At 39.1% G+C, this 12,281-nt stretch overlaps 1 protein-coding gene across 1 annotated transcript in view; it reads right to left on the reverse strand.

Annotated features, from left to right (window-relative positions):
* Positions 1 to 887: 887 nt before the first annotated feature.
* ARL8B (ADP ribosylation factor like GTPase 8B) overlaps positions 888 to 12,281 on the reverse strand; it is a 46,405-nt gene continuing 35,011 nt past the window's right edge. The window contains exons 5-7 of the mRNA XM_008697936.2: positions 9,633 to 9,700; positions 8,679 to 8,749; positions 888 to 3,165 (exon numbers count right to left, since the gene is read on the reverse strand). Of these exons, the coding sequence (XP_008696158.2) occupies positions 3,116 to 3,165; positions 8,679 to 8,749; positions 9,633 to 9,700 (189 nt within the window). The 3' untranslated portion in view covers positions 888 to 3,115. The remainder of the gene's footprint in view (positions 3,166 to 8,678; positions 8,750 to 9,632; positions 9,701 to 12,281) is intronic.

A 12,281-nucleotide genomic window follows, 5' to 3' on the forward strand; every position in this document is an offset into this window, starting at 1 on the left:
AAATTCAGACTTCCACTCCAGTTCTCAATCTACCAGACCATGAGGCTGGAATTACCAAATCAACAGGATTTCAGTGTAACTGGATCCTGTACGGATAGAATTACACAAGGCAATTAGTTCCTCAGTCAAAACAATGAATACTGAAGGAGCCACAGTTCCAACACATCCAATTTACTTGACAGAATCAAAGGAAACAATTTTAGAAGTCTCAATTTTTGAAAGCAGTTATAAACTTAAAATCAAGGATTCAGTAAGCTAACCTTATATCCTCCCCACCCCTTTCCCAAATATCACATTCCTCCTTCAAAAATCGCTTTGGTAGAAGGGTGACAAGAAGAGGATCAAGTTAACTCCTTGACTAAATATCTCCACCAACCCCATACAAGAAATGAAACTGGGTATCCTAGGGACTTCTGTCCTAGAAATGCTAAATCACACATCCAATTGGCCAACAAGGTTTGGCTGTACAGAATAACAGTACGGATATAGAGAAAAAGCCAAGTTGAACTTTTCTTCAGTAAAACTACATAAAATCATTTCTGCAATAGCTTTGATGAGATAAATGTTCACTTTTATAATGCAAAAGATAACTCACTAGCAAAGCAGGCCAAATGGCTTTATTTTAAAAATGTGCTTCTGTGGGAAAACCACGTTTGATATTTAAAATCTTTTCATTCTGGAACTGAATTAAGTAGACCGGCCCTGCAATTTCAGCTTATTAGACGACTTTTGTTAAAATTTTTAAAACGAATAGATTATAAAGTGCCTAACCAACTAGCTCCTGCCACTTCTAAAAGTCCTAAATTTGATATATCAGGACAGTTTACAAGTAATAGCATTTCCTCCATCGTCCCCCCCCCCAAAAAAATCACAATATCAATCCTGTGGATATTTTAAAAGTTTATTTCTATTTTAACTAGCCCACAGACCCAATTCTTTGAGAAATGAGCTGATTTCTTTCTAACACATTGTCTGTGGACCTTGCTCGTGGTAACTTTCCTCCCATCCCCTTCCCAAAAAGTCAGCACCTTCCATCATGATGCACATTTTAAGTTAAAATTGTCAATACAACCCTCAAAATGCAAGTTTATTGAATAAAGCTGAGAAGAGCAGTAAACAGACAACAAATGCATCACCTAAATAAAAAAATTCACGTATTTACAAAGTTCAGTAACTGTTAAGTTTTCACATGCAGAAGTTAATGCACAAGAAAATGTTGGTAGTAGAGTTTGGATGTCTTGAAATGCTGAAAGCAATGAACAGACACACAAACACATTAAGTTTTAGCTATAGGTCAATTAACGAACCTATGCAGTCCCCACACAGTCACACACTTTAGTTCCAATTCCTCCTCTTAGGCACAAGCAAATTGCCACATTCTTTGTAATGGTTCAGAGTAACCATTAATGGTGTTGAGCTACTGTAGCAAGTTTAAATATCCCTTCATTTACAGAACCATCCATCCCATCAGGGAAGTATGCAACATGCTTCAAAGAGTAAGAACAGAATTTTAAAAGCTGAGATTCTACTCACAAAAACGTGAATGGAGGAAAACAAGTAGTATCTGTGCAACACAGTGCAGTATTTTGTACAGAATATTGTTAAGGCCATGGCAGTCTATAAATTAAAACTGGTATTCATTAAAACAACTGTTGACTGCACTCTGAGTGCTCAACATGTATGGAAATGCACTGTCTACATGAGTGCTGCTTAACAAAAGAAACACAATCACACACAGTGTGAGGCAACACAGAAGCGGGTGTAGCATAAAGTTTTATCTACTACAGTGGTTTTATGTGAGTAACAATTTACAAGTGAACCAGTATTAATGTGTCCCTTTATGTATATGGACGTCACTAAACTACAAACATGTTCGTTTTAAGTTTCTATACATCTCCGTGTTGTAGAAGCAAACAATACACAGCATCAGCTCCTCAGTTCTCTGTGTGATGGATCATGAAACCTGTAGACGCTGCGCATGATTACCTTAGATAGAGCAGGCAGGTCTAGAGTTGTCACAATAATCGAGATGTCTAATGGCACCAGACAAAAGAGTGCCGAACCTTACATCAATAAGAGAGAAAAATAAGAATTTTTATTTGTTTCTAAGTATCTATTGTGCTGAAAGTCTATGACTGGATATAAAAAGTCGAGAGTTAGAGTGTCATGCAGCAGCACTGATTTAATGACTAGAGATAGAAAGAACAAACAGGTGTTTGAACAAAGTCTGACATTCTTAACACATTTTATTATATTGGCTGGAATGCTCTAAATTCATGAAAGCCTTTGAGAAAATCTTCAATTCCCAACCCTTTAAAAAATTGTGTTGAACCACTCCCCCCCCCCCAAAAAAAAAGAGAAAAAGAAAAAGAAGAAAAAATAGAGAAGTAATGATCTGGACAGATACACAACAGCATGCCTTAGTCCCTCCCATATCCCCAACTGCTATCTGGTGATGAAGAATTCTCAGAAAGCAGATGTTTTTAAAATTCATGTACGATCTCACCAGTGTAAAGAACCAATAACAACACTGATCTGGTGCCTCTGCTCACTCTTTGCAGACCATTTTTTAAATTCCTAAGGTGTAATTATACATTTCACATGCATTTGTGAGATATGTAAACATTATGTTTATATCCCACATGAGTCAGACTAAAGGTTTTCTAAATACTGTATGTGGCACTAGAAACTTCATGCTGTACCAAGTCAGTATCAGTATTAAGCTAATGGACTCTATAATGAAATATCATAAACATTTACTGAAAACCAATATAAAAATCTGGCCCAGAAAGACCAGAACAGAAATACGCAATTTTCTTGATTTAAGATGGTCAAGTGTGTGTTTAAAAAAAAAAAAAAAAAGCTCTATACACTGTTTAAGACAAGTATGTATAAGAAGCTTTTTTTGTGTGTGCTGACTTTATCATGACAACTCTAGCTGATTCTTTATGAAGAAGTAGGGATACACATCTTCAGCAGTGCACAAGAGAAATAAACTCTGAAAAAGGCAATTTCTTGGGTTTAGGAAGGACCGTATTCTGGGAAGTACTTCAGAGGAACGGACAATAATTCTAGGATTATAGCCAGGAAGGACTGGAAGACTTCAGGAGATGCTTCAGCTTCTTCTAGATTTTGAATGTTGAATAAGCCACTGAAGTGTGATATCTAAAGATGGAGGGAAAAAAATTGAAGGCATTAAGATATCAAAGTTAAGACACTAAACATGAGAGACAGTATTTAAAATGCAGCTAATTCAAAGTACATGCTGGGCCTGCCTGCTTCTGCTTTTTGCATCTGTACTATTCTCCATTACCTAAACTTCACGAGGACATTCTAAGGAATTAATTCAAGACTCAGCAGTCTCTGATTTAAAAGTTAAATGATCCTCAGGACAGCCTGTGCCATCTTTTATTCATTCAAAAATTTACTGACTGCCTGTTAAGATAAGTACTGTATGTGAAGTGCCAGGAATGCAAAGATATGGGAGAACCCCACTATCCCCTGAAGGAGCTTTTAGTATCAAGTCAGAAAACATAGAAGAACTCATGTGGGACTGGGAGAAGGGCTGCCCCACAGAATTCCAGGCAAAGGAAACAACAAAAGCAAAAGAATAAACAAAGGTATGCACAGTGTGGAGATATGGATGGATTGTATGTGATAAGATGTGGATGAAGCACAGGATTAGGGGAAGGGGCCACCACTCATCGCTAAGGCTACAGCAGGGGTTCTCAACTTCACCGTTTTGAGCTTTGGGACTGGATAATTCTTTGCTGGGACAGGACAAAGGCCTTTCCTGTGCATGGCAGACTATTTTGTGGCATCCATGACCTCTACGCCTAGATGCCATTATCACTCCCCCTACACACCCACAACTATGACAACCAATAACGTCTTCAGGGATTGCCAAATGTCTCCTGAGGAGCAAAAGTGTCCTCAACTGAGAACCACGGGCTAGAGGGAGCCAGATAACCTTGTATACCACTCGAACATGCTACTAAGTTTGGGTTTTAGTCTCAAGTCAACTGGAAGTTACTGGAGAATTTTAAGCAAGAAAATTATATTAGTTTATTTTAGGATGATCAACAATGGCAACAGAGGAGGACAATTTGGAGTTGTCGGTATAGACGCTATCACAGCAAGAATAGGAAATGCGAAGGCCTGTAGCAAACAAATGTTGTAGGGATGGAAGAAGGAAAATGTGGAGTTGACCAAGATACGAACAGAGAATCTTCTGGCCTCAGTGAGTTGTGTTTGTCATGGAGCTGTTGACAAACACGGTGGTTAAGAAAGAACAGACTTGAGAAAAAAAAGATAAAGAATTTAGCTACAGAGCATATCAGATTTGAGGTGCAGAAGGTAACAAGCACGGAGATGTCCAGCAGATAGTTTTAGCTATATCGATATCGATCTCAGAGAGGGATGGGAACTGGTAAGATGTCACCACAGAGGTGGCAGCTGAAGCTATCATAGCTGAGATTAGCCAAAAAAAGCACTTGATTGACAAGAGAAGGCAGCTAAGTTGAAACAGTGAATTACTGTCCTTGAGTTCTTTAAAAATGTGTCATCCATATAAAGAGTATGTGAGCATCTATCAGAAGCAGCACTCAGGGGCGCCTGGGTGGCACGGCGGTTAAGCGTCTGCCTTTGGCTCAGGGCGTGATCCCGGCGTTATGGGATCGAGCCCCACGTCAGGCTCGTCCGCTGTGAGCCTGCTTCTTCCTCTCCCACTCCCCCTGCTTGTGTTCCCTCTCTCGCTGGCTGTCTCTATCTCTTTCAAATAAATAAATAAAATCTTAAAAAAAAAAAAAAAAGAAGCAGCACTCAATTCTCCAAACCTGAAGGATGAGTGCAAATTCAGTTTACAAGCTAATATGTGTTATGGAAACTGTAAGCCACATACATGTAAAGAATAGCCTAGAGCTGAGATCTGAATAAATGCAACCTGTTCAGAGTTGTGGAAACAATGATTTAACCTGACTGTTGAACCAGATCATGTGCACTTTAAGAGGAAGACAGCAGTGTGTAGTAAGAGCAAAGCCACATTCATTAGGATTGAATGGGGAGAAAGGTAAATCTGAGAGTGAAATGCCCAGGTTTAAATATTTAAGAAATCCACTTAAAAAAAAAAAATAAACAAAGCTTATGGACACTGGACAGAAGTTATATCCTAAGACAAATGGATCCTTAAGACTAGATAAAAAAGCAGAAAAGAAATAAGATACTCAAATGAAGGAGTCATCTTCCATGACAAAAAGGGCCACAAGTATGAGTCATCTTTGCAAAGATCATGTTCACAGAAGTAATCTGTTCTATGTGTGGTCTGAGGACACATTACTGAAGTATTTCATATTCCACACTGGGAAGCTGGAAGGAGAATATACAACCGATGTGCACTGAGATACTTCTGGAATAACTGAGTAAATTCATAAATTTGGTTCTAAAATATGTTGTAAAAGGTGAAATTAAAGAGGATGTTCTGATTAGACTACCCAAGAAGTCTAATCTACTTGGCCGTTAGTTGTATTTCTTGCTCCATTCAAATAAACAGGCATTCTGATTTACAAACCACTTGTTTTGAATCTAGTTAGAGTGGATCCATTTCCTTGGGCTTGCTAGTAAGTGAAGCGGCAGTTCTACAATCACAAACTGCTGACTATGGAGCTCTATGACAGACTATGAGGTCAGCCTCAAATAACAAAAGAAGTTCTCACCAACTCTCGGGCATTTACTTCTTCTTTTTTTTTTTTTTTTTGGAAGATTTTATTTATTTGATAGAACAGGAAAGCACAAGCAGAGGGAGTAGCAAAGGGAGAAGGAGAAGCAGGTTCCTCACTGAGCAGGGAGCCTGATGCGGGGCTTGATCCCAGGACCCTGGGATCATGACCTGAGCCGGATCATGACCTGAGCCGAAGGCAGCCACTTAACCAACTGAGCCACCCAGGTGCCCCTCGGGCATTTACTTCTGAATGAGCTTACAAGATTTTTTCGGGAAAAGTATTCGGCTAGTTTCTCAAGGAAGTAAAACAAAGGATTTTTTTTTTCTCATTTCAATAACTTTTCCCCCCTATTTTATGAAATACCAGAGAAAATATAAGGGAGTGAAATGGATTTACAGAATAGCACAATGTCCTAAAATTATGGTTAGTGTATGCAGAACACAGTTTTTCAACCTCACCACTACTAACATTTTAGGCTGGACAATTCTCAGCTGTGGGGGATGGTAGCATGTTTAGAATATCCCTGGTCTCTACCCACTAAGTGCCAGCATCACACTCTTCATTATGACAACCAAGTGTCTCCAAACATTGCCAAATGTATCCTGGGGGCAAATCCTTCAATGAGAACCAGTGGTGTGTAAGTAAATGCTCTCTTGGGGACACAACTTAAAACTTAACATGAATTCCTCCTAACATGGGGGTGGAGGGTTTAATAAACTCTAAGTAACCCTAAGTGCTTGAAGAATCTGTCCTCAAATTAACTAAATGCTCACAATATAGCATATCACTTATTCTACCCATTTAACAGAGGACAGTTTGTGTCCGTCAGCAAAGTATTAGGCTCAGATTGCTTTTGGGTGCTCTTTAAAGGAAGCCCAGGGGCGCAAGGCTGGTTCAGTGGGCAGAGCACATGACTCCTGACCTCAGGGTTGTTAAGTTCAAGCCCCATGTTGGGTGTAGAGTTACTTAAAAATAAAATCTTAAAAAAATAATAAAAATAAGAAATAAATAAAGGAAGCCCAGAATTAGCAAGAAAACTATCAACACTTTGAGCTCATCAGAGCATGTTTGAGGAGGGGTGAGGAATGAGCTGATGCACTAGAACTGACTTGGGAAAAAAGTTAACTGTGATGAGAACCAATACATACTGAATGAAGGCTAAAGGGAAAAAAATAGAATACCTTCTAAACACACTGTGTTGGCACTATGTGTTACACTCTACTCCAATACAAGGTTTGTTTGTTTGTTTTTAATTGGAGGTGTGACTATGGTAGAATGGTCAGAGATACAATGTTTTTGGCTTTGAAGATGGAGGAAAGAGCCATGAGCCAAGAATGCAGGCAATTACCTAAAAGCTGAAAAACAGAAGGAAATGGGAGTCTCTCCTAGAGTCTCCAAAAAGAGCACAACCTGTCATTTTAGTCCTTGATTTCTAGCTCAGTGAGAACTATGACAGGCTTCTAACTGACAGCAGCAACAGAAAACTAACACACCCACGTGACATCCACCATATGTCAAATGCTGAAATGCATTTTCACATTCCCTCTCACCCACCATTATCACCATTTTATAGATGAGTAAAATTGGAGATCAGGGAGGTTAAGTGCTTTGTCCAAGGCCAGTCAGAGAGTAACTTAGGACCAAGTGTTCTGGCCTGAGGCTGCCTAACTCCAAAGCCCATGCTGTTTGCAGCCCATTAAAAGGCAATGATGGACAGCTTCATTTTTCTGTAGTAGCCCACAGAGTGATTTTTTTCACCAGTGACCACATACCCAGCTGCTTCAAGGTACATGAATTAAACTCTTCTCTCGCATTTTGTTTGGTTGAACCTGTCACGTCAGACAATAACCATGTGACTTAGTCTGAGTAGCTTTTCGTCATGAAGGTACACTTTACCAGTGAGTATATTGTATTGCACTGTCATAGGTCTTTTCACTCATATAGCTAACAGGTTGACTAGCCTTTTCATTTTGTCAAACGTTTCTATTCATCTTTCCTTTTGACCTTGTGATCCTTCTCAGACATTCCAATCCACTTTTATTAAATAACCTCTCACAAATTAGTTAAGAAACTAAAGTTCAGCCAGATATATTTAAATTCTTTAAGGACACTGTATTGGATTGAATAGTGTCCCCTAAAAATCCACACCTACCTAGAAACTCAGAATTTATTAAAAAATCGTGTTTACAGATATGAGGTCATACTGAATGAAGGTAGGCCCTAATCCAATGATATGTATCTTTATAAAAAGAGAAAATAATACACACAGAGAGACAAACAGAGGAGAAGGCTATGTGAAACCAGAGGCAGAAACTGGAGTGAAGCCTTGATACGTCAAAGAATGCCAAAGGGGGCCTACAACCACAAGCTAAGAAAAGGAAAGGAAGGATATTCCCCAACAGCCTTCATGGCCCTGCTTAACACCTTGATTTTGGACGCCTAGCCTCCTGAACTTGAGAAAATAAATTTCTGCTATTTTAAACCACCCAGTTTGTGGTACTTTGCTATGGCAGTTCTAGGAAATTAATACAGACATTAAATAGATGAAGGGTACTTTTGGGTAATACTTCCAATAGAGTACTAACATTACGGTAATATACTGGTTCAAAAAATGAACAATTGTTTAAGTGCTTATAGAACAATTTTTGTGAAGTCTTATTTCAAAAACATTTTGTTATAAAGCACAGCTGGATACTAGCTCTGCCAAAATTAATACAATAAATTGATATCACATAATGTTTAACTTCATGTCTATTTCATTTACTTCTTTAAATAGCATAGAGCACATTCAGGATGTTGTATTTGCTGTCAAAAGATACAATGTCTATTATTTTTCCTAAGGCAAAAACAACAGTCCTCTTATAAAGGAAGTCACTTAAACAGAAATGGGGATAATAAAGAATAAGAAGCTCTAAGACAGCCCTTCCAGTGACACCCATTTCTTCCACAGTTATTTCTTACCTATATTATCCTTTTCTTTGCAAGAAATTGAATAGCAGCAAATTTCTCTATCCTGAATAGCAGACAGGTTCCTGTAAGAAGCAGAATTAAGAGAATAAGTCTGTGCTTAAAATAACTATCAGACCTATCACTCTTTGTTCAATTTTCTTATCTTTTTATACTGAAGAAATTATTTTACTACTACTAAAATTTTTAGGAATTCACCTCTCTGGTAGGCCAAATTTACCATGTTTACCTAAAAACATGGCTATAATCATTACTAAATAATGGGAGGGCCTGGCTGGCTCAACTGGAAAAGCGTATGACTCTTGATCTCGGGGTTATAAATTCAAGCCCCATGTTGGGTGTAGAGATTACTTAAAAATAAAATCTTTAAATAATAATAATAATAATGATGATAATATAATGATGCTAAACAAAGTAGTGGGCAAAATAGTATAATTTAGAACCAATTTTTTTTGTATGACTTGAGAACTTATTTCCCCCCAATTTTTTTTTTTTTTTTTAAGATTTTATTCATTTATTCGACAGAGATAGAGACAGCCAGCGAGAGAGGGAACACAAGCAGGGGGAGTGGGAGAGGAAGGAGCAGGCTCATAGCGGAAGAGCCTGATGTGGGGCTCGATCCCACAACGCCGGGATCACGCCCTGAGCCGAAGGCAGACGCTCAACCGCTGTGCCACCCAGGCGCCCCTCCCCAAAATTTTTTTTAAAATTATTAACATATAATATATTATTTGTTTCAGGGGTACGGGTCTGTAATTCATCAGTCTTACACAATACACAGTGCTCACCACAACACATACCCTCCCCAATATCCACCACCCAGCCACCCCATCCCTCCCACCCTCCTCCACTCCAGCAACCCTCAGTTTATTTCTTGAGATTAAGAGTCTCTTAGGCAGAACAATTTTTTTTTTAAAAAAAACACCATCACTCATTCTTAAGACATACATTTTTTCAATTAGCTGTTTCTCATCCAAGGCATTAGGAAGATCTCTCTTGTTTCCAAGTACTAGCACCTTTAAAAAGAAAAGATATTAACAATAAACTTTTATGTAAGAAAAGGTCACAGAAGCATGAGATAGTCATATTTGTAGACATTAAAATTAGAATGCTACCACATGCCATAATATTGAGGTATATTTGTATAACTGGTGGCCTATCTCATTTATTTAATCTTTCAAATTAGCATTCATTTCAACTTCTACCACATGGATGCCCCTAATTCAGTATGTGGCTGCTAACTTCTACTTAAAATATTCTTAAATTCTTACCATATTCTTAAATATGGTATGTATTCTGCAATTTCTAAATAAATCTCTACCAAAATGTGAATATGATCTTAACACAACCAAGAGTGGGGGAACAATTTTTAACCACTTTTATGTTAGCCATTAATCATACAAACATATAAATATGCTTTTAAAATTCCTGATCCATCCTATAGAATATCATGTAGAAATATTCTAAGACAATGGTTAAGTCTGGAAATCAGGATAAATATAGCAGTCCTAAGCTCTAGGAATAAATGGTATTATCTGGTTGCTAGATGTGCTTTGAAAAGGAAAGGAGAGACAGGCTTCCCAATCACCACTCTATCTTCTCAGATAAGTCCTTTCTGCCTCAGAGAAGGAAAGAATAGGAGTAGATATGACATATTTGAGAATATCCATACTCTGAATCAGTGTTCTCTAAGAACATGTGATCTCTGACCCATCTGAACGAAGTACATGCCATGTCTACCTTGCCATACCTATTTCTTTCACTTAAAACACCCCCACCCTACTCCACACATTCTGACCATTTCTACTCATTGGACCTAGACTCTTACTTTGCACAAAGGACAAAGAGACAAGGACAGAGGCACAGAGAGTCAGGGACACTGGGAGCTCACAGGACAATGTTAAACCACAGCCTGTCTCCCCTTCCCCAACTTTCACCCCTCTCCATACTCTCATTTAAGTCACACTAAGTTCTCAAGCTGGACCTGCCTGAATTTCTAAAAATAATATCATGGCCATTTGTGACCAGCAGTCAGTTTGAGGGTTACCTGGCATTTTAGTCCTCTTACTACATTTAAGAACTCTCCTCCTACCTTATGAACCTGCCTCCCAATAAAGCTACTTGCTTCTATGGATAATTTTTGCCCCAGCTTTCCTTTCTGCTAGAGCGTGGACACATAATCTAGGATGAACCAAACCTTTCAATGCAGAGGCCGTGATGCAAGAAAGCAGGATAGAGAACCCATTCTGATAGGGAAAGGGAATCAGCTAGACGACCTTCCAATCAGAACAATTTTGTCTAGTGTTCAGAAACTGCATGTGGTCACCAGACTTACTCCGTGGTGAGTTTGGATATGATCCTGGCAGCTGCTCAGCTTCCTCGTTCCAGCCTATTTCCTGAGCCTGCTTATGCGCAGCCTTCTGAGAGACACTGTGAGCTACCCAATATACTTTCAATGAATTCCTTTCTACTTAAGTGCTTTCTATTGCTTGCAGCTAAGAAGACTTTTGGTGACCTTAAGGTAAGACTGACTTTTACTTACAGTAGGTACACAGAACCAGGTTTTAACACAGCAGAAAAAGAACAGGCTTTGAAGTCAGATAGACATGAATTCAAAACCTGGCTGCACAACATACTAACGCTGCCATGTAACCCTGAAGAACAATGGTTATAAAGGAGGGATAACCATGACCCTAATTATGTTTTAAGGATTACCTGAGAAAATATACCTCAAGTATTTAATATTCATGAATTTGTCATGAGGCTAAAGCGTGGTCCTTTTGCAACATTCTTCAGCTAAACAAATGGCACCCCCTTCCATCTAACTTCATGAACCAGAAACTAGGAATTATTTTTTATATCTCCTTTTCCAATCCATTACCAAGTCTGGTGGACAGCATTCCTAAATATCCCTAAGATCAGTTTCCTTCTCACCAACTTGTCTACTACCACCCTAACCCATGGTACTGTAATTTGCCAAGACAACTTAAACAGCTTCCTCAAACTGCCCTCCTTAGAGTCCCCCTTGCCACTTTAATCCATTCTTAAATTGAAATCAGAATGACTTAAATAACATTCTGACATTTAAAACAGTCCAACAGTGAGTGCTTGGGTGGCTCAGTCGGTGGAGCAGCTGAACGTCCGATTCTTGATTTTCGGCTCAGGTCATCGTTTCAGGGTCATGGGGTTGATTACCACCACCCCACCCCCCACCCCCGCGTGGATCTCTGCACTCAGGGCAGAGTCTGCTTCTCCTCCTCCCTCTCCCTCTGCTCCTCCCCCTCCCCCCACCCCTACCTGCTCTAATAAATAAAATCTTGAAAAAAAAGAAAAAGAAACACTTCAGGAAAAAAGTTTTAAAACACTAGCAACAGCTTCACACACAGTCCAGTCCAGCCTCCTCTAGTATCCTAGCTCCCACATGGCTCACCACACTCTCCCCACCCTCTCACTTTGCTTTTGCTCTAGGGAGACTGGGCTCCTCTCAGTGTCTTGCTTCCTCCTACCAAAAGGCCTTTTGTCTACAGTTCTCTTTTCTTCCAATCGCCCCATTCCTCACATGTCTACATATCCCTCACAATTCAGCTCAAGCAACAC

This window comes from Ursus maritimus, unplaced genomic scaffold, assembly GCF_017311325.1.
Source record: "Ursus maritimus isolate PB19 unplaced genomic scaffold, ASM1731132v1 scaffold_14, whole genome shotgun sequence".
Classification (NCBI taxonomy): Eukaryota; Metazoa; Chordata; class Mammalia; order Carnivora; family Ursidae; genus Ursus; species Ursus maritimus.